This window comes from Lissotriton helveticus, chromosome 5_1 (genome assembly GCF_964261635.1).
Source record: "Lissotriton helveticus chromosome 5_1, aLisHel1.1, whole genome shotgun sequence".
NCBI classification, from domain to species: Eukaryota; Metazoa; Chordata; class Amphibia; order Caudata; family Salamandridae; genus Lissotriton; species Lissotriton helveticus.
Window position 1 is genome coordinate 244,942,278 of NC_136065.1, and position 26,398 is coordinate 244,968,675.

At 45.1% G+C, this 26,398-nt stretch overlaps 1 protein-coding gene across 1 annotated transcript in view; it reads right to left on the reverse strand.

The window, feature by feature from the left end:
- FKBP15 (FKBP prolyl isomerase family member 15) overlaps nt 1-26,398 on the reverse strand; it is a 334,309-nt gene that overhangs the window by 285,058 nt on the left and 22,853 nt on the right. The window contains exon 2 of the mRNA XM_078642121.1: nt 3,073-3,182. Coding sequence (XP_078498247.1) covers nt 3,073-3,182 — 110 coding nt within the window. The remainder of the gene's footprint in view (nt 1-3,072; nt 3,183-26,398) is intronic.

Sequence of the window (26,398 nt, forward strand, 5' to 3'; positions counted from 1 at the left end):
CCCTGGCCTAGGAGGGTGGGCCAACAAACCCACCCTTAACTTAGTCTACCCTTCAAATATAAAGGTAACTTTAAACTACTCTTACATCTTACTCATTTCATAACTTCCTGTGTAGATTCCAAATTAACCAATAATGAGAAATCGAGAAGCACCTTCAGGCAGCTTAGACACAAACAGATATGCTAAGCAGAGGTTACAGGTCTCTTGACCTGGGGGATGTCTTGAGAGTGATTTGGCTGCAGAATGTGAGTGGAGTAGCTGGAGTTGTTCTCAGCAACATATCACTGCAAGGTACGAACCTAGAGAATGCCACTGCCTCTCTTTTGTGGATAGTGCCTGGACACCAACTACAAGTTGTGTTCCATACTGAGTATAGCAAAAAGTGATGCATGATGTCATCTATCTGGCAAAGTGGCCTTATCACCATTGCTTCTAATAGTCCTAAAATGTTGGTTTACAGAGCAAACCTGGTTCTATCAGGACAAGATAAAAGGGCAGTGTGCATCCAACATCAGTGCTGTGAAGTGTTTCTTCACACCAGGAGACATGAGGACATGGAACGAATGTTGGAAGAATGATCTTCCCAGCCAGATAGAATTCCAACAATACCTCTTGAGCAAAGGTGGGATGAATCCTCATGACCTTCATGTTTGGGTAGAATATAAATATACCCAAAGGACATGTAGGTCACTTATTTTTCAAGGCAAAGTTATGGCCACTAAGAAAAAAGTATTCTATGAAAAAGCTTCAGATTACATGCAGCAACTGCTTAAGGGGTTTAAAACTAGCCAGGCAAGGACTACACTGAGAATCCAAATGACTACAGGCATGCCAAAAAATAATGCGGCTGTCTGTTGAAATCCTCACTGACCTTGGAGAAGGACTGCCAAGGCCTATTCCGTTAGGCCACGCCACAAAGACTCTAACTGTAACTAGTCAAGCAAGGTGACATGAAACATACATATCCACATATTCTCAGAGCATGTGAGCTAGTAGTTGATGTTGTTTAATAGGACCAAAAGCCGGAATCCTAGTCATTGCTTTGAGGCCAAGCTCTGGAGGACTTCCCTACAGCTGCCAGTGCATACATGTTCTCTGCACAGAGGATTAGGTTCCCAAAGCACAGCCCCTCAGGATGAATGGGCTAAGGATGGACAAAGGCAGGCAAGGATTCAGTAATCTCCCTCCTTCCAAACATAGAAGGTCACTCATCTGGGATGTGGTCCTTCTGAAGTTCAAAAGCAGATTTGGAGAGGACAGTAGAAGTGCCTACACCGACCAACAATTCAGTGCTCATCTTCTGCAGTACTATCTGTATCACAGAATTCAGAGGAAAATATTATATGAACGCAGCATCCAATCCACCATTATCCATTTCACTATGGAGAAGGGCCCACTGCCAACCAAGAAACACAGATGATATTTGCTGTTCATGTGGCTGGATGCGAGACCTTGATAATAGGTTTGAGAACTTCCCAGTTGGGTACGGAGTATACACACCTGCTGAAGCTGTCCCTTCTGGAATGGTCAACGCCCACTGCCACTGGTCTAGTACCAGCCAGTAGAACTCTGGAGCCAGTCACCCACTAGCTTCATTAATTAGAGAAGGGCCATAACACTGGGCCTGTGGATTAAGACCGCACTTTTTTTCACCACTGTAAGGAATACTTCAAATGCTTTCAAGATCTTGATTAGACCAACATGTTTATTTGTCCCACAAGGTATTGATGACGTTTCCTGCAGGGAGCACTCCAACCTCAGTTTGTGAGTCAGTTGTGACCACGTGTTCAAGATAGGGCAGATGAATGGGACATCCCACCAAATGGTTGGGAGTAAGTCGACTATGTCAATGTTGGGAACAAGCACTGGCGTAACGAAATGTGAGGGGGCCTCCCTGCACGGTACTTAGGGGGGCCCCCTCCGGGCTCAATCAGGAGCTCTCCTGGCCAGAGTTCAGTGCCGAGGGGGCCCCTTGGAGCTAGGGCCCCCCCCGCACCGCGTGGGCTGCTGGGTCCTGTGTTACGCCCCTGGGAACAAGAATGAAAGGTAAAGGATGTGCTTAATCTGGTCGCTCAGTGGGAGAGACCAGTGTTTTACCAGATGGAGCTGCACAATGCATGCGTTGCTTGGCACACGGGTGCCCCCCCACGCAGGAGGACTGCAGTCCCTAAAGAATATGGAACTACTAGAAAGTCACACTTAGTAAGTGGTCTGGAGGTGTCTAAGGAGGATGAATACAAGTCCTCCATATGGCGCGGACCCAATAAATATTTTAAGGCAGCAGCTCTTACAAGTCCTTAAACAACATAAATGCTTTAAAGCAGCAGCTCTTCCATGGCCCATATACTTCCTAGCACAAAGAGTTCTTTGGTCCTTTTAAGGAGTCCCAAACCCTAATGTCTTACGTAAGAACACCCCTGAGATATATGGGCCCACACCATAAATATGTTCTGGTCAAGTGCTCTTAAGAGCATCAGAAAAATCAGTGCTCTAATCACCCCTCTTACAATTAAGCACCTATCGACCCAATCTAATAATTAGCTATTACAGGTCAAACCACATTCTTGACTTGATGATTGTGCGTGCACTCCGATGGATAACACTCTACAAAGAATCGCTGTAGACTCCACCTACCAACAATAGTAAAACTTCTTTTGTCTCACACACCATCTCAAACAGACTAATAGTAACATAATAGATGATCCCTGATATGTAGTCACCTCCCTTACAACAGTCTACCAACCTCAAGACCAATGAACAATAACATTGTTAAAAAAAACTTCAATCTCATCTTCCTCAACATGACTAGTCACACTATAGCTAATTCAGATGAATAGATGTTGCTCCTTTTGTAGTTTATGCCAAGCTTTCTAATGAACATGGTAAAGTAACCTATAGGACGTGCGCTTCTCTTTCTCCTCCTCATCTATATCTTACACACCTTATAGACTAAGAGCTTTCCTACCTCACAGCAGAACTGGAACTAACTCTTCTTGCCACAGGCCAGTGTGAAGACCAATACAGTTCATAATGGAATGGGAAAGGGCCACACATGTTCACTCAAGGACTTACCAGTAGCTGGTTGCCCTTTCTTGGGCTGCTTTGGTGCTGTGTATTGGAAAGACTCATTCCCCTGGTTGGATACTGCCTGGTCCAGGCCAAACAAAGATGCTAATTTAGCCCTGAAAAGAGAAAGTGAACCCATAAGCATGAAAGCATTTGGCATTCTACATCTACCACAGACAGAGCAATCTCAACCTCACTTTTCAGAAATGTCAAGCCTTTTAAACTCCCAGTCTTCCTGACAAAACTTCCATGGTCCCCTAAGGAGACCTTACTTGTAATCCTAGTTGTCTATAATGGCCCTCTTTATTGAAGTTATTAAACAGTTAATTGGCTCTGTAGTGCTATTTACAATAATTTCTCAAAAGATTATCCTTTTTTTTTTAAAGAAGGCTATATGGGTCATCAGATGTCTTATTTCCCTTGATGAAGGTTTTGTATGTAAGAGAGACGGGATGTATGAGGAATTTTGTATGTATGTGTTATCAGTGCCTGAAACAACTAGATGCTGTAGGAAGCATTCGCTCACGAAGCAAACAAACAGGGAGAGGAGTTATTTTTCAGTTTCTATTTTGTTATTAATATGTCAAAAGGCTCTCATATAGGTGTCAATTTGATACAGAAGAAAACATAAACCATCACCCTTCTTTGGCCAATTATCTCTACCTTGAGCAACAAACAAGCAGAAAAAGGGACAGATCTTGTGACTGTCAGTTTCCTCTTATCGTATATTTAATTTTTTCCTCGAGGAATAGTGCAGCAAGGAATAGTGCAGCAGAATTCCAGATTTAGGTCGCTGACACGTGGGTTAGTCATTAAGTTAAGGAAACAAACAACCACCACCTTTCCCAATCAAAAAGAAGCAGCCTATCAGCTCAGTACCATTTACCATTAGATTTGCCATTTTTCCCCAACCTTTTTTGCACGGTCTACTTGGGCAAAATTAAACATGTTCCTTCTGTAACTTGCCCTTAATCCGTTAGGAAGAATTGACAGCTGGGATCTTAGTTCCAGTCGTTCCCTTCATAAGCTCGAACATTCCTTTCCCATGGTTATATTCTTTTTTGTGCATAGATCTGGGAAGTAAAGCATCCACTCATCTCGATCCATAAACAGTTTGCAGTTCCTGTACTGATTCACCACACAATGATGACATTCTCTGTATTTTCCTTCAATAAGCCAGAAAGCATTGCCTAAATATCAAGGCTGCCAATGGATTTCAAACACATACTGGGAGGTTTAGTACTGCATTACCGCTGAAATCCAACTTTTGTAACTACAGCTAGTAGCAGTGATTATTTACCTATATGACTTTATTGCTGCACTTCTGGGGCCCGACCAACACAAGGCAATGAGGAAGACCACATCATCTCATGCCGCAGAAGCACCTGTAGTGGAGAAGTTACTGCCTGGCCTCTCTACAGGTTCTTAAGAGATGCTTCGGGGAGGGGGGAGAGGTTAGAGGGGCAAAGACAGAGGTCTTTCTTGCATCCAGTTCTACTGCTTTGCAACCACTTTGAAAATGGGGCAATTGTGACTGGTGGCAGGAAAGGAGTATTCAGTTATCCTCAACTGACATCCTCCGTAATATCTTCATCCAGCTCTGTGACAGGTGCGGCCAATCCTTTTATTTTAACCAAAGCACCATAGCTGCACAGTCTGTAAAGATTACATTTATTCTTACTAATCAAAGATGGAACACTTTTTAAGATTCTATTTTTCACTGATCCTTTTATTCTATCTTTTGTCCCTGACTTTTTGTCTTGCAGTTTCTCCAGTTGGATCGTTTAGCATTTCTTGTTGTTGGACCTAAATCCCTTGCTTGCTGTGCCACTGGATTCAAGCTAGCCTGGCTGATGAGCCTAAAACCGGTCCCAGGATGCTCATTTCTGGGCCAAGGTGTGCCTGGCAGTTCGGGCCAGATTCTTCACATGAGGAACATGGTCAAGACTGATTTGCATATGGCTGGGTCCAAACTAGGGTGCCATAGTGAGCAAAAGAACAATAGATTCAACCCAGATCTCTTGAATGTGGGAGAGTGGTTGAAAAGTTTCCGCACTCCATCCATCATCTTGTTGTGCATGCTATGTTTGCTCTAAGTGGCCAAGGGTATACCCAGACGTGGTCCTTTGCTCGCTGTGCCACTGGTTTCAAGCTAGCCTGGCTGATGATACCCTGAAACTGGTCCCAGGATGCCTAATTCCGATCCAGGGATGACCCGGACTGTCAGTTTGTGCTGGACGGTTCCCATGAGGAGCAGGTTCATGACTGATTTGCATATTGCTGGGTCCGAACTGGGGTGGCATAGTGATCAAAATAACAATGGATTCAACCCAGATCTCTTGACTGGGAGGGCGGGGGTGGAGTGGTTGAAAGGTTTCAGCACTCCATCCATCATCTTTTTGTGTTTGCTGTTTCTAACAGTACATCAAGGTTTGCTACAGTACATAGGTACCTGAAAACCCTGTATAAAAACCTGACTCTAATTTTCTTATTACAGTCCAGTTTTGACATCACTAGCCACTTGTAATATGAAAAAGACATCGCCGCACAAATTTAATAAAATATTCGAGTTAGGTTGTGATGTTACAATGCTTGCTGCCAGAGTCACAGTCAACAGCTAACTACGGAAAAGGCAGGTCATAGAGCAGAATTACAACTGCTGTTCAAACACTAAAAACGAAAACTAGCTTTATCACTCTTCTGAACTGCTTTCCTGAAATGAACAGTCATTAGGAAAAAGAAGCCATTTAAAAAGGTAGCATGTTTCTTTTTCTGCTTTGCAAAGACATAGTTTTTTATAAAAAATCTGGAATCTCTATGCATGTCGCCATACAGTCTGAACTATAGCTCTCTTTGAAATGAAATAAATATTAAAATGCATACAATATGTTGTTGCGACAAATTACTAGTCGTTTGTTTCTGGGTTTAATTTTGCACTGCATATTACACATATATTCTCCATACTTGCAACTGTGTGATCTTGTATTAGGAGAAATAGAATACTCTGCGGTATGTTAAAATGACATTGCAAGGAACTTCTGAATTCCATCATGACCTTATAATGGAACGTGGCTTCCTGCCTCATTCATAATATTATATATATATATCCGCCTGAGGGCATTATAAATACAAAGGAAATGCAGCCTGTGATCAAGGACTCGTGAGAGTCCGCAACGAGTAAGGAATAAATGCATGGATTTCAACAAATTATGCTTTGCTTTTATCCAAAAGGAAAACCTCACGAGGAGTGCAACTTCATTTCTTGGACAGAAATACAGTGATATATAAATATAGATATAGATATATATGTGCAAGGTGAGACATGTCAGTGGGTTTAAGTCTGTGTTACACCATTTCCTAAAAAAAAAACAATCAGTATTTAAAAAATAAATAAATAAATAAATCAGCAAACGCAAAAAGCCCAAAGTCCAAACTCAAACAGTTCCCTTCACTTGTCACCCAAAAAGTAGTTCAGGAGCCAAAAATCAAGCTCCCGAAAGTGTTCGTGTCAAAATTAACGGGGCCACCAGGGTCCGGCAGCCTAAGCTCCCAGTGAAGGTCGCACCGGCACTACAAGAGCAAGGGAGGGCAATTAAGAGTTGTAACTGGCTTAATGCTTTTGCAAGGGGAGTATATGCTAGATGGTGTGCACCTATAGCAAATCTCCCAGGGTTTAGTAAACATTGATGGCCTGTACCTGGCCACAGGCCAGTCCCATGTAAGATTTCCACCTGACAGGGCCACCAGGAATACTGGGAACACCCACTTGACCCACAGGCTCACACTGTCCTAGAGAGGGACTGGGATTAGGTTCAGTTACACTTTAAGAGCCTCAAGTACACAGGAGAGCCATAAACTTGAACAGTGTTTCTAGCTACAACCAGTTAAGAGTGATCTGCAGTTCAGGAAACGGGGAAATTGGTTGCAGCCAAACAGAAGTTAACCCCTAGACCTGCGTTGCAGAGGAAACACGTGTGTCCCTTGAAGGATGGGTTTGTCAGATAGAGGACTGGTCATGTGCAGGTCAGGGGGTCAGGGGGTCGGGGGGGGGGGGGGGGGGGGGGTAGGTGCAAGCTGAAGGCATTTAAGGTCCTGGAATGCTTCGCCGCATCTCCTTAGCCACTGGTGTAGTGGGGCAGCTATGCTTTAAAGTCCTCCTAGCTTATAGACAACTCATCTCCTTAAATGTTTCTCTACAGGGCTGTAGTCAGCTGGACAGTGGTTTTGTGCCACAGGTCTAAGCAGTGCTGCTTCATTTTCTTTCGGGCAGGGGTGCAGCAGCGGAGACCCTTCCAAAAGCTACACTTTTTACCACCTGAAAGGAACATTTCCATCAGCATGGTCATTCCCCAGGCGAATGTCTTCTCTGGGCTGGGGGAAGAGTCCCCTCATAGAGCAGATAAGTTACAAGTTCTCGCTCGAGGGATCCAGGATGTATCCTACTTTAGGAGCAACGGTAGGAAGTGGAATCAACTAAGGCGTAATCTTTAATTCGAATTCAAATAGTCCCCTAGTCAGGATGAGTATTTCCCCAGGGATTTTGCAGAAGTGGAATGGAGGCTTTCATTCAGTCGTTATTTCCCAGATTTGGTCCGGTCAGTCTTTGGCAAGATGCCTTGGATTCTAGCAAACCCAGGCATGATATAGGAGGTGGGATCAAATATGTTGGAGGAAACGCAGTTTCAGCAGAGCAACAGATGTGTTTCTTTCACAAAACATCCACACACTCGAGGCACAGACCCAGGGAGCAAAGGGCATGGGGCTTCTCACTGTCACAAAGGACAAAGACAGTCTCACAGAACCACCACTCTGTGCAGACCCAAATAGTGTTTGAGGGTTAAATCAAGGACCCCAGTTATGCTAGTGCACAGATAAGCAACAGGAAGCGTGGGGTCGGTGGGTGCTGTCCTGCTCAGCAGTACAGATAAAAATGTCTGCAAAAAATAAGTATGTTGCAATTGGACTCTAGTCATCCCACAGCTATAGGTGGGATCCAGGCCCACTGTGGGTGCAACAATGAACTGTGGAGTCTCAGCTGTACTACTACATGTCTACCTCATAATCTGGACTCAGACCCCAACGTACAGAGACCGAACTCATCGCTGCCACCGATGACATCCACCTGATCATGGACGGGGGGGTTATTGGAGCACTAGTTCCATTAAACAAAGTCACATTCATTGTTTATAGGCACTGGGAGATTACGTGATTTTCCCAGAATCACATGATGTCAAGTCGATGCAGAGACGCGAACCTGGATGCCCAGATCCAACGTCGGCAGCTCTGACCCTAAATCCACATCCTGGGTAGAGGGAGGGTGGGGGGCAGAAGCAATAGGACCTCGAGCCAGAGACTGGCTTCATGCTAGAGCTTTCAGGGTCTTGCCCACCTGGAGGTTTAATTATTAGCCTGCTGCGGAAAGACAACAGGCAATTTGTACTGAGTCAATGAAAAGTTCCCAATGATGACCCTTTCTCCCTCCTCCTGAAATGTGGTGTTTCCTACAGAATTGAATTGTATTGTATTGTATACAAGTAGCATCAGGGAGTGTCACTTCTTTTTACAAACTATGGCAGCTACAATGTTGAGTTTAGCAACTAATGAATGTACTGCGAGTATCATTTATATTTAAGGGATGAGCAGGGTCGACGCAATCAATAATACATCAATAGTGGAGATTCTTAATGGTTTTTTTTGCAAATACATTTACTGGCACCAGGGCCGGCGCTAGGCATGGGCAGTGTGGGCAGCGGCCCAGGGCCTCGCGCTCTGCCAAAGATTAGGGGGCCCCCCCATCAGTGTGAAAGGCCACACTTTCACATTAGCCACCTATTCTTGCGAGGCCCCAGCTGATCATATTACATCATGGACTTGCTGGAGCGGTGACATTCCTGGGAGTGCAGGGGTGGGGGAAGGTACAAACTTAATGGGGGACAGCACACCAGCTGGGCCAGAAATTATCTCGGCTCAGTGTCAGAGACAGGCAGCGCCTCAGTTAAGTATCAGCCATTCTAGGCCCTTTGTTTCCAGGGGAAGGCGGACACAGGTAAGAGGAGGTGGGTGATGGGTGGAGGGGGCAGCCAGATCAACTTGTTAGGTTTCGGCTGGAGGGCGGAGCTCTTAGCTCCGCCTCCAGAGAAATCTCTTGATTTCCAGTAAGGAGAATGGAATACGCCCCCCTGTCCCATTGGCTAGCTCCATAAATGGAGGCTAGCCATTGGAACAGAGATCTGTCCGTCAAGGCCGGACCAGATTCGGGGGCGTTCCCGAGATTTTTTCCCAGGGCGGAGTTACGTTTTTGCCCGTTCCCTCCCCTTTCACTGATGCGCTGTCCATTCCCGCCCCCTCCGTGTGCCTTTCCGCCCCCCCCTCGCTGTCCTGTGCACGTTTCCCGCCGTCCGTGTCCTCTCCCGCCCCCTCCCGCCGTCCGTGTCCTCTCCCGCCCCCTCCCGCCGTCCGTGATTCAGATTTGCTGTCCATTCCCGCCTCCTCCCGCCCCCTCCCGCCGTCCGTGTCCTCTCCCGCCCCCTCCCGCCGTCCGTGATTCACATTTGCTGTCCATTCCCGCCTCCTCCCGCCCCCTCCCGCCCCCGTGTCCTCTCCCGCCCCCTCCCGCCGTCCGTGATTCACATTCGCTGTCCATTCCCGCCTCCTCCCGCCCCCTCCCGCCCCCTCCCGCCGTCCGTGATTCACATTTGCTGTCCATTCCCGCCTCCTCCCGCCCCCTCCCGCCGTCCGTGTCCTCTCCCGCCCCCTCCCGCCGTCCGTGATCCACATTTGCTGTCCATTCCCGCCTCCTCCCGCCCCCTCCCGCCGTGTAAACAGGGTACTCAAAGTCCACTAAAGTCTATTTACTTCTCCCACTGACAGCGTCAGAGAGCTATTTCTATCCACGCGAGCCAGGCCTAAAACATCAGGAAGGGTCTGTGTCTAAGCAAGCAACACGGATCTTTACATCAACAGCACAAATACTGACAGATGTGGAAATGGTGATAGTGACTGCCAGTCTCAACTCGTACTGCTGCACGGCGCTGGCTCACACCATTTCATTTGACCGCGATAAAAGGTTGCTGAATTCGCATGGGTAGCATCGCGAGAAAAGATTAGTTAACACGGGGCACGTTTTATCTGTATTTTTATGGCACGACAGCTTCGTTCAAAGGCTCCCAGATTAAATTCAGCACAGTTCCAAAAATAGATTGGTACAAGGAAAGCTAGTGACGTCAATGCCGGAGACAGAATTAGCCTCCTTTGCTGAACTCGAACGCGCGTTTTTGGGGGGGCTGAACGAGTTTGGAGATAAAGACTGCCTCGCGCCCTGTAATTCAGCTCGCGCACGGCGGATTGGGATCGGCACTTCAGCCTTCACAATTTCACACACACGGCGCTCTAAAAATAGCAGCAGCGAAATAAATGACTGTTGCTGGCAGGGAGCCTGATGCAATCGAAAATAAAAACTCCTCGCCTGGGTTTAAGACACATGCGAAGGCTCACGTTATTTCCCCGTGGCCGTTCAGTAAACGTAGTATTTTGGTTGATGCTTCCTTCTGCTTGGGGTGTCTGCAGATGGCGGCTTCTCGGCTAGGACTTTACGTGCGTCAAACGCAGTGAGACGCTGTTTGGGCCCACCTCGCGTCGCTATATATAAAACATCGAACGCGTGCACGCACGTTGTACAATGTACATCATTTAATTGGAGTGCAATTTCGACTTCCATCAACGCTACTTTGCTTGCTTCAGCAATACAAGTCTGTAACGGATGGCTTTTTTTATCCTGCCAAAACATAAAAGCAATTTATTCAAATTGGAAACTAAGAAACATATGTTGTTTTTAAGCTTTTTTCTCCCAGGCACATTAGTTGCTGTGATCGAACAAAAAAAACTATGCTGCGTACTAATGGCAGCTACTGCAGCCATTCTGGAGCCCTGGTGTAAACTGCAGGTAAAGTTTAACATATCCATCCCCTGCTCTCTCCAGCAGCACTCGTGTGAGTCAGGCGATCTGATCATCGAAGAGGGACATTCTATTGGTTCCACTAATGCAGCCTGCATATATAGCTCCAAATGTATTTGGATTAGGAATTTTTAAAACGCACTATACCCGAGAATGTGAAAGCGCTAGCAATGATGGAAGAGGCAGTCACGTGAGAAAGACAACAACCAACCATCACGGAAGGGAGGAAAGACAGGTGTTGAGTTTCTTTTGAAGTATTCACCCTCATATTAGAGGACGATCTCAAACATCTGTTGGGAATATGCCATTGGAAAGTCATTCTCAAGGCAAGTGGGCCCTGCAAATGCAGGGCAGTGTGAACCAAACACAGAGCTTTGAAGGTCACACGTTTCCTGATCGGCAACCAATGAAGGGACCGAATGCCATCCCTAACATATAATCGGTTAGGGACATCTAGAATCAAATCAGCAGCTGCATTGTGGACATTCTGAAGTTTATTGAGAGTAGATTAATTGATATTTTATTACAGAGAATTGCATTAGCCCAACCGAGACGTTATAAGGCCAATGACCACTACCACTCTGAGCTCAGCAGGAATGAAAGGGAAACTCTTTTTTAGGATCCTGATGATGAGAAAGCAGGTGCTCACTATTCTCTTGGTCTCAGAATCAAAAGAGAGGTTACAGTCAAAAATTACACCTACATATTTAGCTTCAGTGACAGGACGCAGTAAGGGGCCACAGACCTCTGGCTATCACAATTCAGACCACATCAAAATGTGCTCACCAAACAGGAATATCTCTTTCAGTTTTAACCAAGTCTCTTTCATCTAGGTACTTATTTCTGTCATGCAACATTTGAACCCATCAGCTACCTCACGAAAGTCATCTGAAATAGAGACAATAATTTGGGTGTCAACCGCATATGACACTTCATCAGTTTTGCTTAAGGGCAACTTACAGATTAAACAAAGCTGGGCTAAGACAAGAGGCCTGCGGAACCCCACAAAGGCAGCTGGGAAGATTCTGACTTGAAATACCCACAACTCACCACGTGGGTCCTATTCATGAGAGAGGAATTCAACAGGGCCAAAGTGGAGTCCCTCAGACCTGCCTGGTGCAGCCTATGGACCAGATGGGAAGGGGACACCATATCAAATGCAGCTGAGAGAACCAACAATACCAATGCGGCAGACCCTCATTGATCCACCAAGCAGCATATAGCACCAGTAGCCACCAGCAGGGCGAATTGAGTGCAGTGGCCCTCTGCAAATCATTCTGTGAAGGATCCAGAAGATCTTTAGTGGCAAGGATCTCCGTCAGTTCCTGATTAATATATTTTTCAAGGATCTTCGCATTCGAAAGAGAAATAGGACACACATTTCTTAGGTTCTCAAGGTCTCCTTTGGGTTTCTTTTTGACTCCTGCCTCCTTCCAAGATGGGGGAAACATCCCAGTTGTAAGAATATGGTTAAAAGCTCTTTCAAGAAAGGAGACAACCTAATCCAGGGCCAAGTGTAGAATTCTAGGAAGGCACAGGTCATCTGGAGAGCTGGATTTTAAATGCAGGAGAAGCTCTTTAATTTTTAAAAAGAAATGGCGGAAAGGCAGCTAGAGTGGGAGACAAGGCAGGGTTAATTACCTCCTCAGTTCTATCTAAGGGGGAATCATCTTCCTTAGAAATGAAACAGGATACACTCTTCATGATTTTGTTCCTGTTTTGAGCTGCCACACTATTGCAAAAGCTTTGTGAGCTTTACACAATTTGCAGGGCCGGCGGGGTGGAAAGACTGTTGATCACTTAAAAAAGTTCCTTGGGAGTATTAATACCCAATCTCATTTTTGCAGAAACATAGGAAGACTTAGCTGCCACGATGGCACACTTATACCTACGCACCAATTCTTTAGACTTATCTTTTTCTTCCGTTGAGGACATACGCCGCCATCTCTGCTCTTGCCTTCTGCACTCAAGTCTAAGATTTATTAAGTCCTGTGAGAACTAGGGAGGAGATATTCTGGTTTATGTCCTGATCTTAAAGGTGCATTCCAGTGGTCTATAAATCCTTACTAGGGATTCACTTAAAGCAACTTCTAAGTTTTCAGAAGTGATAATATTCCCTCTCCCAAAAGTAGAGATATTGCTCTGCCGCTGACCTTTGTCATTCTGTAAAGTAATTTTAAAAGGTACCAGAAAGTTGTCAGTCCAGTACAGCGGGAGAAGATCCCCCCCCCCCCCCCCCCCCCTCCAGAGCATTGTGATTAACAAAGATACCATCTAAAGCGTGTCCTACCATATGAGTAGGTAATTCCACTACTTGGGTGAAACCAAAGTCCTTCATTAGTTCCAGCAGCCTAGTGGAGTCACTATAGTCTGTGTCCTCCGGAAGGGAATTAAAGTCCCCCAAAATAGTGTATACGGTGACAAGTGCTGTAAGTTTGCAATACGAATCTCCATTCCTCGATAATCTTTAACCAGTGACCCAGAGGGGGTAGACCAAAAGCCCTGAAAATGTGGAGTTATAATTAACTTTGATTCTAAAACGGGCCATCTCGTATGTTTCGGATGGCCCAAGGCATAAGGGTTCTAGTGAGCAGTTTAGCGAGTTTTTGAAAATCAAGGCCAGTCCTCCCCCTCTACAGAGGGGTTTGTGTAGCGTAGCAATCAAGTATTCAGGAGGTAAAGCAGCTTACTAGTTCAGGTCCAGAGTCTTCTCTCGTCCATGTCTCAGAAATGAATATACAGTCTAAACCTTTTGAGAGAATCAGGTCATTTGATTTCAGTACAGTGCTTGACCATGGCTCAATAAAAGTACACAACCTCTAATGTAACATGTGCCAACACTGATGAAAGCCAAATGAAACAAACAAACGTGACAATTAATAATAAACGTATTGGACAATATCGAATGACAACTGAGCACATTTAAAAACAAGCCAGTAGGTCTGGCCTTGACAAAATTGGTGCAATGGTTACATTTTGTTAAATTGAAATCATAAGGCACAAACATAACAAGCATTTACAATGCAACGGTTTCGCCTTTGGAAAAGTTAGACCTATTGGCAATGTAAATGACAATGCCATTTATTTATCTGTTTTCAAAACCAACACATAAATACAAATTTTGTCATTTACAATGCCAATAGCTCAAATTTTTCCAAAGTCGAAACCGTTGCATTGTAAATGCTTGTTTTTGACCTTTCTTTGTGTATAAACTGTGTGTTGTGGGAAGTGTGTCCTTACTGTTTCATGGCCCAGGGGAGGGGGCCCCCTCCCTGGGCCTTGAAGCACTGGATCAAGCTGCAAGGTTCAGGTGTGGGGGCCCCTTTCCCTGGGCCTTGTAGTAATTATGCAGTGCCAGTGTTGGATTGGGAAGGGAGTTATCCGGCTGGTGCGAGAGGCCCAGTCCCTGAGGCTTAAGTGGGCCGTTTTTTTTCCTCATTTATGTTGAGGCTTGCTCTGCTGCTGTGAACTCGGGAGGCCTCAGCAGCTTCTTCCACTGCCCATTTTCATATAAATAATTCGTTTTCGATTATCCTTGAACAGCAAAAGAACTGAATGGTTTTTGGGATTGATTTAATATTAAATGTTCAATCTTGGTGCTCCATGTAAAGCAAGCATTTGCAATGCAATAGGTCTCGCATTTAAGCACGTTTGAGCTATTGACATTGTAAATGACAATGCCTTTTTATTTATATTTTGGTTTTTTAAACATAAATAAAAGGCATAGTCATTTACAATGCTAATAGCTTAAATTCGCGCAAATGGGAGACCTATTGCATTGTGAATACTTGTTTCCTTCTGGCACTCCGAGCGCCGCAGAAGGGAAGTAAAACTACAGGTCCCAGAATGCACATGTGTGAGGCAACTATAGAGCTCTAAGTATCTGCTTGATGCCTGCCCACTAAGCCTAGTTAAGCATATTAGTTGCACAGAGAACCAGTGATAGCACTGTCCACCTTTGGAGCTGAAATCATCCATAACAATTACTCAGTGAGAATTATCATGGCATACTCATCCTCCTGTGTAACCTTTGACCCACAGTGTGTCCGCCTTGCATGACATCTGGCACTGCAAGTGAGAGACCAACTTCACCTCTCTATTAATTTTTGAACTTCCAAAGACTCTTATTTTGCAGTCATATTTAAGTATTATGTCCCTTGTGGTTCTCGCTGAGTCATGGATTAGGAGCCTGTGGTCCCAGACCAGTTATCTGATCTGCATAAATGAGCTTTGCCTGAGGCTTTTTGTCCGTAATTTAAAAAGAGAGAAGTCTGACAATACCATCTGCATGTATGTATTAAGCGGGTATATCGCTCCTTGGTACGGGGCCTGTCCTTTCACCAAAAACATACGATGTAGCATGCAGCCTTTCAATAAAAGAGACAAAAATAAGAACACCCAGCCAGTAGTGGTCTGCAGTAGTTTGTTTATAGCTGGCAGAATAGTTTCAAAGAGCAGAGCAGTGAGTGCTTAATTTGTAACAACATAAGTGCCAGGGCTCTCATCAGGCCGTCACTGCAGCTTGCACCACACATTGCCCTCGCCACGCTGCCAATTTTAGTAACAACACAGCTACTAACCATCACACTACTGCAAGCGCGATAATTTGAACTATTTCAGGCCCCCAAGGCTGTAAGAATGGCTTGGCTGGCAAGTACACCTGGCTGGTCTGGCTTGTCTGCGTACCGACCAATCACAATGCTGCCATTGCAGCTTTGAGATTGGCTTAGCGGAGGGAGGCTTCCTGTTCTGTTCCTGTTCCTGTTGCAGGAGAGCAGGTCAGGAGCAGAGACGACGCAAGACCTGGGAAGGTAAGTTTAATTTATTTTTAAATAAGGCCCCGCGTGCGATTGGATGTTACATGCAAATTCAAGGGGCCTCACAACTTCCTTTCGCCCGGGGCCCCAGAAGTTCTAGGACCGGCCCTGACTGGCACCATAAAATATCATGACCCAAAAACAATATAATTCGACATCATTCTGAATGAAGGATGGGTATTACTATGCATGCTGTTATCAAATCAAAATAAAATGTGACTAACTAATTCGGACCGGATGGGATTACATGCTAACAGTTCCTGTCTTTGATGCACTGAGAAGCTTTTTAAGAAAAATACTGATCTGTAAGTATGCTTCTGAACTAGTTAATTCACTTATATAAACAAAAAAAAGTAAAAAATTTTTTACTGTTCATTGTGTCTCCAGCAGCAATAACGGGAGGAAGGGGTTGCAAGCGCGAAGGCAACAAAGGACGGCCCAAAAAAATATATATATATATATATATTTGGGGTGTCCTCTGGGAGCGAACCAAGCACAAAAAGGTGAAACAGATTGACAATATTGACCAACCAGAGTAAAGGAATTTAGAAAGGCAGGCCAACTAACCAACCAATAGCTCTGGGCGTGTTGAATACCTGTATCCTGAATACAGCAGGTCTCGAAGACTAGGCGAGACTAAAAACTGCAGTCTAGTGAAGCACAGCTTTGGCAATAGAGGAGGCAAACTGTCATAGTTAAGCACAGATTTGGCCTATTGACGTCATTTAGGGGTTAACCCTTCTTAGCCCCTTGCGACCGCCGACACTGCCTTTGCGACACTTGGCCTCAGGGATTGCAAATTCAGTGCCAAAAATACAAGGTAAGTGCTGCATTAATTCATTTATGCCAATTTTTCTCTATACCAATAGTGAATATTATTCTGTTATTCACTACTAGTGTAATAAAAAGATGGAGCATTCCTGTTGTGGTAAGTAAAAATGGAAACGTATGTTGTGTGTGTTTGCAGGGGAGTGTTTGTATGTGCAAGCATGTGTATGTATGTATAAGCATGTGTGTGTTTGAGTGAGTCTAAATGAGAGTCAGAGACACTTAGTGAGTGAAATTCTGTGAGAATGTGGCACAGATTTACAACGCAAGGCAATGCTTCACCAAAGATACTACAATGCCTTGCATCAAAGGGACAGAGAAACAATGCACCATACCATTTACGATCTGGTGCATTGTTTGTCTGCCTGTGCACTTTGGGCAGCCACACGCCAATGCACACATGCCTGCGCCATAGTGCAAGGATGTGTGCATTCTCTGGGAGGGGCCCCTTCCAATACAAAAACTATGCTTTAAGGCTTTACCCACTTTGTAGAGTGCTGTTCAATGCAGCACACATGCAAAGTTGGAAAAAAGAGGAGAAAAGCCGGTCATGAGAAAGTCATATGATGTTGGTGCAAATTCCACTGTACTAATGTTTGAAGATGGGGATTTGCGTCAAAACCCATGGGTGGTTGCATGGGAACACCCAATCACCACCCAGGGAATGCCCACTTGACTGAAAACAAAGGAAAGCAGCGCATAGCGCAATATTGCATACTTTGGGATACTATTCAATGTAAATCAGGATTTGCATTTAATAGTAAATCCCACCCTAACACGCTGCAACGGTTTCCGTCAGCACGGTGAAAAGTGAGGGTAAACCTGTGTCCGACTGTCAGTAAGTATGAGTGAGATTAATAGTGAATGCAATTATGCAAGTGAGTGAGAATGAATAAGAAGGAGGGTAATGGGGAGTAAGAGTGAGATGTGAGGGTCATATGACATACCTTTTTGGGAAAAAACAGGGGCAAATGTAATATGATGCAACTTCCTGTGATGTAATTAAGGTCAAAGAGAATGTGATGTCACTTTCACCACCACTAGCATTTTGTAGAATAGACGCCCATGTTTTGGCCACAAAAAGTGAACTACTTTCCAGCTTCATCTGATATCACAGTGCAGCCCATGCAGCGCCATTTTTTACAACTGAAACTGTCGTGTGCTTTGTCCAAGCACCATTGATATCCCATAAGCCATCTATCTACCCCTGTCAAAAACTGAAAAATGCAGGGTGGCCAAAAAACGAGCAGCAAAAGAAAAGCTTTGTAAGATCTGATTGGCTTTCAAAGAAGATTGAGAATGTGCACTTTCTGACAAATCCTTGGATAGGGTAATATACGTGTGGACATGCTTTGCTTTCTAGAAAGAAAAAACTATGCCGAAAATCCATTTGTAAACGACCTGTAATTGGCAATCCGCTTGTTTTTGCATGGCTACGTGTACATCCACATGTATACCGCGCATGTAAGCCACTGCCACATAACCAGACTTGGCAAACAGCACATGCACGCTTGGCGACAGGCTTGTACTTAGAGACTGATCAATAAGTATCAATTGCCTCGCACTAAACCAGTCCAGTACAATGACAAAGGATGAACCGGTCTCAAGAGTAATTTAATATCACTGGGGCGAAGGGAGGAGATAACACGGGTTCGTTGCATATACTGTAAAGATAAAAATGCCAGTCAAAAGGAACAAGTCTATTGTATCATAGCGCTGCGATACACGAAAAGCGCTTGACAATTGACATACCATATTAATAGAAAGTAAATGCCAACTTTTGCAAGGTTTGTCCCCGCTCCATCCCTCCCCCCAGCCCGTTGCACCCCCAGACACCGAACTGACCCGTGGATGTGCTGCCAGTGGTACTCCTCGCTCCACACCCCGGCCATGGCGCGCGCGTCGCAGGTCCCCTCCTCGGCCTCCGTACCGGCTCCAGGCCCTGGTGTGAGAGCAGCTCCGATGAAGTATGACAGGACAGGCTTCTCCCACTCAAGTGTGAACACGCCAGAAACCCGAGAGCCGGGCCCACCGCGTCCACGCGAATCTCAGGGCGCGTGTGACATTCAGAAGGTTACCACAGCGGGGGCACTCCTCGTGGCCCGGAGAGCTCTCCTACTGGAGGCGGGGGGCGGCGGGGGCAACAGGACAGGGGTTCAGGGTGGCACCACAGCAGCTCTCACCCACCTGTCCACAGCAAAGCTGGGGTGCTGCGGCCGCACCCCGGGGCCCTGCACTTCAGAGCCACGAACTCTGTCCGAGGGAATGGGTGGACGAGAGAAAAGTATCTGGGACGCGCCGTTTTGCGTTTATTAGTCATGCAGCAATTTTAATTGTTGGCGAGCAGTAGTCTATCAGAAGGGGCGGTCACGCCACAAGATTATCACGTGCAAAAACGCCATAAGTCCCCTCCCTGCCTCCAGCACAGCTCCTGCCCCAAGGCCCGGGCAAGCAGCACAACTCAAAAATATGATGGGCACCTCTCAGCAAAAGGACGCGACCGACACTTACAATTTCAGAGATAGACCTCCTCACAAATATGCAAAGGCCTTGGGCGAGGCCGGAGGACACTGAGGGTCTGAAGCCACATTGCATCGCAAGCGCCAGCTCTGCACTCATGGTACAATGACGAGTCAGCCTGTAGATCGCCATGCCATCTTCAAGGAGGGGCAGTGCCCATGCTATACAAGACGTGTAACATGGGTGGGATGGTGTATGGTCTTCTTTCAGCCCCCTGGAACTGCCCCTTCACAACGTGATGTCCTGCTGGGGGAGAGGATTACAATGGGTCCCGACCCAAGAGAACCCCCTGTGACTGAACAGCTTGTGCATACAGTTACTACACAAACTGTGGGTTTTTGTGTAGTCATCCATCGGTGGCTCCAATCAAATGTCCTTCTCCTGAGGGCTCTAAACAGCATACTCTCTCTTCCAGTTGGGGTCACAGCTGGCTTTCTTCCTCATTGGGGACCAATTACTCTGTCATCTTTAAGGAACTGAGGAAGACATCTCTTGAAAACTCGCGCTCTCCTTCACATTAGGCCTATGGATGGAGATGGAACAGTGTAACCTGGAGAATCTTTTATTTCACAAAATAACTTTCTGTACATCAATATTTAAGGAGAACACCCCAGTCAACGGAGTGCAGGTTTCTTAATCACCTCCTGCACACTGTGTAGGATTTTCATTAAGAGCAACAATTAATCTCCACACCTTTCTGTTTAACTTTAAGAGGGCTGGGTCCTTCCGGGTCGCAAACCCGGTAGCAATTAAAAACTGACATTGAAACAAGTCCATTTCGGGCTCTGTATTTCTTTCCCTAACAGGCAAAAACACAGATTGATTTCTGAAAAATACGCGTAAAAACGGTAAGGTAGTCCATGTCGTTGCTGTTTATAATTCACATGCTTTCTTCATTTTGTATTTCCTAAGAATATTTGCTTTTCCAGTACATTGTCTTGTGGTATTTCGTTTTTTTTACTGGCAGCATATTACGCTTGTATAGTGCATTCTTTGAATTGAGTCACATCCAAGTGTTTATAATGGGGTACGATTGAATTGTAGCTTAAGGGTGTCTTAATGTGTCAGTGGGTCATAAAGTTCAGAATACATGGTCATCCAATCCTTGGCCTCTATGCAAAGCACACAGAGCAATGGTCAAGTATGCCATTTGCTGTTGTGATCCTATACAAACGTATGGGTAGGGTGGCAATCTATGGGAATTTTACTTTACATGTTTAAGTCACTTGCATAATTGTATAGGCCACGCCCTTTTAAGGACACCCCCACTTACTTCATGCCACTTAAATCTCTGCCACTTGTGATACCTGGGACGAATCCATCAGGTCAAAGCTGGTATAACATATCTCCAGAAAAAGGGTCCGAATATGAATTTCATGCAGAAATTGGTGTGGTAACAGATTTCCGTATACTATTCCCCATTCTAGGTGCACTACCATTCAATTTCACCAATACTGCACATTGTAATCAGCAATGTGTGAAGTATTATCATATCTTTTTACAGGGCAACTCGTGCTGAGGACCTAAGCAGCATCTATCAGGTCTGTATAAAGAATTAATTTAATTACACAACAAAACTCAGAGTGGGAATATTAAGAAATTAAGTTCTATCTTTTTTCTTGCTAGGCTGCTTTTTTTTTACCACATACGTAGTAGATCTAAACAAACGACAATTTTACAATGAACAGTTATTATTTGTGTAATAGCTGCAGCAAACATTTTGTAAGCCCTCGAGCGCTTCATTGTTAAAATCACTGTTTAAAAGAACTACTAGCCTCATCTGGAGGTGAAATATGGGCAGGCAGAACTACTAGCCTCATCTGGAGGTGAAATATGGGCAGGCAGAACTACTAGCCTCATCTGGAGGTGAAATATGGGCAGGCAGAACTACTAGCCTCATCTGGAGGTGAAACATGGGCAGGCGGTATGCGTTATCAGTCAGCACTTTGGCAGAAGAGGAGACAGAATTTTCTGTTGTTTTTCAGCCATAGTGGAGAGGTTTATCGATTGGTAAGAAACCCAAGATATGTGGGGGATGCGGCTGTCCTCAGAAGGTCAAATGATGATCATACAGCGAGTCAGGTCACCCATGAGTCAGGGCCCCCAGAGTGTTTAAGGGATGAAACAAGGCTCACAAATGTAATGAAGGAAAGAAAGAGGACGGATGCGAAAGGGGTGTATGTGGAGGGTGTCACCTCCTCAAACACAGAGAATCCACTAGAAGGAAAAAAAAGTGTCACAATTATTGCCAGACCACGGACACAAATAAAAGGCATATAATTCAAGTTGGGTTTATGCAGATTACAAGGATCTTGTTACCCTATTCCTATTACTGGAGTTTGAGGAAATGTCTATTTCTAATCTAATCTTCTAAATACTACTTCTCCCAGTCATTCAAAACATTTAAAAAGAAAAACAGGAAGTGAGACATAGCTACTTCCCAAAACAAATGGAAAAAAGCGCAAATGTAGCACGTACTGTCAACCAGTTATCTTTCTGTGAACTTGCATAGTTAAAGGCCTGTGGTTTTAAAACTAGATGATTGAAATCCAAAAAGAAAAAACTGTCTCTACAAGTAGCTGGAAGAAAACCGTAGGTGCTTAGGGACCGGAGGAGTGATATTATTATGTATTTGTATTAAGTAAAAGATTTACATAGCATAAACTATACCCCCAAAAAAGTGCTTTATCAATGATAACCTACAGTAGATGTGTAAAGCAAAATATAATGTCGACAATGGGTGATCTACGCAATAAAATTTGGAGCCAGAAACCAAAAATCAGGTATGTACATATTAATGTATGTTATACTAATGCACACAGGGTTCACTGGGGACGCAACAATGATCGGTAGTGAGGTACACAGATCATATATGAAAACATCATTGGAACAGAAAGCTCAGTGATGGATCAAAACGATAAGAATGTTTTAGTAAACCAGTTTGATTGCGTCCAGTGTGGTGGGTGGTTGCTCCTTTTAAATGAGATGAAGCAGCATTCAGAGGTTTTCGATGAAGGGGAATTCCTGTAGACTGAAATACTGGGGTGCTTTGTTTGAGTTGGGTTCTACTGGCTGAGGACGGAGAAAAAAAATACAAAGACAGGGAGCCTTCTCAAGCTGCATTGATGCCAGTTTAGGTGATTCCTGAAGTTAGCTTGTAGGCATGGGGCAATACGGAGAATTATAGGTGGCCGGGCGGAAATTCTCTACCGTCCACTCTCACTAACTAAACACTTACTGGTCTTAAAATCTGATAAACAGAGCTATCACTGGAACAAGACGAGAGGAGCATTGCAGGTCTGCGAAACAGCTAAATAGGAGCTACAATCCACTCATCTTGCATAGGCTCCATCGACAGCCACTGTTCCATTAAATGATTTAAAGAAGGCTGACCATAGTGCAGAAAAGGCCTCTAGCTGCGTGCTCCTGGCTTTTGTCGGTACACACAGGTAACATATATTGTGGACACTTCCTAAAGACTTGCAGTGAGAAGCCAAATTCAAAATGAGCGCCAAAAGTGGGAGATTTTTTATTAGTGATAAGGGATAAGGGTTAGGAAGCCCTACTGTTAGAAGAGAGATTAATTTTGTTTGATAGTCAGAATAAAATCCAAACACATTTATTCATCTGAATTCTCTCAAAGCATGATTAAGGGATCTCAGTGTAATAGCAATTGGATATCAACAGTGGTTTTTATTGTTCTAGAAATCTTAAATCTACATGCCACTTTCAAGAATGCAGGCAGAAGCATTTAAGATATATACATTTTCAGGATACATTATTAATCATCTTAACTACGACGGAAAACTAAGCACCTAGGAATTAGCGAGTTTTAAACCCAGCACAGCTGACTTGGCCATTCATCCACAGGCTGATAAAGGGAATGCCAACTTATTGAATTTTGGTAATAAAAACATTACGTAGAGAACTACAAATCACAGGACTTTGTATGCAAACTCCTTATAAAGCAAAGAATTATAAAAGCCAATAGGTGAGGCATGACATAACGTCCTGGAGCAGGTTCCGGACTATCATACCCCATGGCCTTTTGACTCCGGTGAGCAAGCTAGCAAGGGTGGAGATGAGACATTTAACAAAAGTCTGCTGTGAAGGGGGACAAAAGGGGGTGGTGATGGACGGAGCATCAGAACCAATCAAACACTCACACCCAGTCAAAAGATCAGGGTTTGATCCATCACCGTTCTTTAGCCCTCTCTGCCACCCCAGTTCAGACATGGCTATATGCAAATCAGTCTGACCCTGTGCCTCATGGGAACAGTCCAGCCCGAACTGCCAAGCCATGCCTTCCCTGGACCGGAAACAAGCTTCCGAGGACCGGTTTCTGGCATTCCAGCCGTCTTCAGCCCGGCTTGCTTGAATCCAGTGGCAAAGTGAGCAAGGGACTCACGTCTAAGCATACCCTGCCACACTTATGGCGGCCAAAGCGGTACAAAAGGGGGTGGTGATGGACGGAGCATCTGAACCAATCAAACACTCACACCCAGTCAAAAGATCAGGGTTTGATCCATCACCGTTGTTTAGCCCACTCTGCCACCCCAGTTCAGACATGGCTATATGCAAATCAGTCTGACCCTGTGCCTCATGGGAACAGTCCAGCCCGAACTGCCAAGCCATGCCTTCCCTGGACCGGAAACAAGCTTCCGAGGACCGGTTTTTGGCATTCCAGCCGTCTTCAGCCCGGCTTGCTTGAATCCAGTGGCAAAGTGAGCAAGGGACTCACGTCTGAGCATACCCTGCCACACTTATGGCGGCCAAAGCGGTACAAAAGGGGGTGGTGATGGACGGAGAATCTGAACCAATCAAACACTCACACCCAGATAAAACTAACTTCCTAAAGAAGGCTATAGATTGTTGGAGGTGTGAATAACACATTACTCAAGAAAAAGATGCACTGAACCACCAACTAAGAGATGTTTACAGACAACAGCTTTGGCATGTGTACAATAAATCCTTTTGGCCAAGATTCACTAACAACACACAGGAATACGCTAAAGCTTAACTCACACATAGACCAGATACAGCAAGGGTAGCAGCAGCGCCAGCTTTCATTGGTTAAACAGATAATATGAACCATGCGCCACAAAACTACATCCTTTTCATAATGAAGAGCTATAGCAGACCCATCAGCAGTAGCACATTCCCTCATACCCGGAACGTTTACAGTTTAAGCAGTAGTAGAAATGTCCCTCACTCACACAGAGAAACAAATCATGTGGAGCAGTGAAAGCTTACCCCACATACACAGAGGCACAAACAATAGTATGGTAAGCTCCCTCATTAGCATATTTGATTTCTACATACTATAAATGCTCCCCCCTCTTCCAAATAAATGTATTTTCTGGTAAATAGTTGGGTACGCGTGCTTTCAGTCAGGTATCGTGAGGCGTCTGTCGGATTTCGCCAGGAATCTTTACATAAACACAGGCAAAAAACACACATACACTCTCCCCCCCTCCGCTTGGAAAGTCTTCAAAAATTTTGGTTATTTTACAAAATATTGTGTTTTCTCACTTAGTGCCTCTACCAATCTGCATTCATCTCCCTTTCCAATGCCCCTTTAGCCTCGCTCTTGTGCCCTGCCTGTCGTATAATGTATTTTAACATTATATGCCAGCGTGATGGTTGGAAACTCTGAAGCTCACAGCCCCCCAGTCTGACTGATCAAGCTACGCTTCTGGGGGAGCTCCATTTGTTCAGAAATAAAGACTAGTTATCATTAAAACTACTTTTGAGATCCACTAATATGGAACCAGATTTCTTGTGACAGATTAGTCGACAGCACCACAAGCAGACAATATTCTTATCAGTTCAAGGCCCCTGCTTTAGCGGTTATAACAGGATTTAAAATGTACTTAAATGTCTTCAGATAAGCAGCCAGAGTAACCAACACAGAGTTTGACAACAGATGGGTACCGAGGTATTAGAATTGAGAGCAAAATTCAACTACATTTCCCTGGAGAGACATTTCAAGCAACGCGCAACAAGCTGCCTGCACATCACAGATACAGGTGCCCCACAGGGGCGTAACACAGGCCCCCGCAGCCCCCGCGGTGCGGGGTGGTCGAGCTGCAGGGGCACCCCTCAGCACAGTACTCAGGCCTGAGAACTTTGAATCCGGAGCGGGGCCCCTCCGTGTACCTTGCAAGGGGGCCCTCTCAACTTTCGTTACTCCACTGGACTGCCGCAGACATTACCCTTCGCCACCCGCATGCTCTCAAGTGCTCATTCGACTGGCCCTGCAAGAGCCCGTGCGGCTTTTCTTGCATTTGCAGCACAGGCCCAGTGCTTAATTTGTAAATAATAATAATAATAAGTGCCAGGCCTCTCCTCAGGAGGCCGCTTGCAGCTTGCACCACACATTGCCCCTGAAATGCTGCCAATGATGGTAACAATACAACTACTGACCATCACATTCCTACAAGCGTGACAATTCCGACCATCTAAGGGTCCCAAGCTATATGTAGGAATGGCTTGGGCAGCAGGTAATAGTAATTTTTTATGTTTATTGAAATAATATGGACCTATTTATGTGTTCATCGCTAAATTAGCCAGACAGAGCCACCTTGTGGCAGTCTGTCACAAACACCGGTGTTGGCATTGAAGTGTCGGTGTCGAGCACCGGAATTGAAAGCATTGCCACAAATTAAGCACTGCAGTTCAAGCACTGCAGTTCCTTCTCCTGACTACACCAACTCATTCGTTCCTTGGCAGCACTTCCCGCAGCAGGAACCCGCCGCCCCCCTCCTCTCTCAGGCCCGAGCCAGCTCTTCACACAAGCCAGTCAGCTTTTCAGGTGGCCGTGATTTTCCAGGCTTTCTGTCAGTGTTGTCGCTGCAAACAGTTTGTTGTGCTTTCTGCTGCAACTGCAAACAAAGCATCTGGGATGTCTTCCTCTGCTCTTTGATTTGCAACGTCCACTCCCTTTTCTTCAGCGACCCTTTGCGAGTTTAACGGAAAACAAGCATTAACGTGACTCTTAGCTGCGGATTCTGGTTTTCTCAAGTTTTGCAAATACACAATCAATACAGGCGCAGCAACAGCCGGCTACGATCTCCACCCGTTGCTGGACACACGTCATAATTAGCCGACTGTAGCGATTAGAGGTTTTTATGTTCCGTTGTCCCGAGCGGCAAAATTAATACTATGCCGTTCGCACACGACATTTGCCAGGTTCTTTTTTTACCTGCCGATA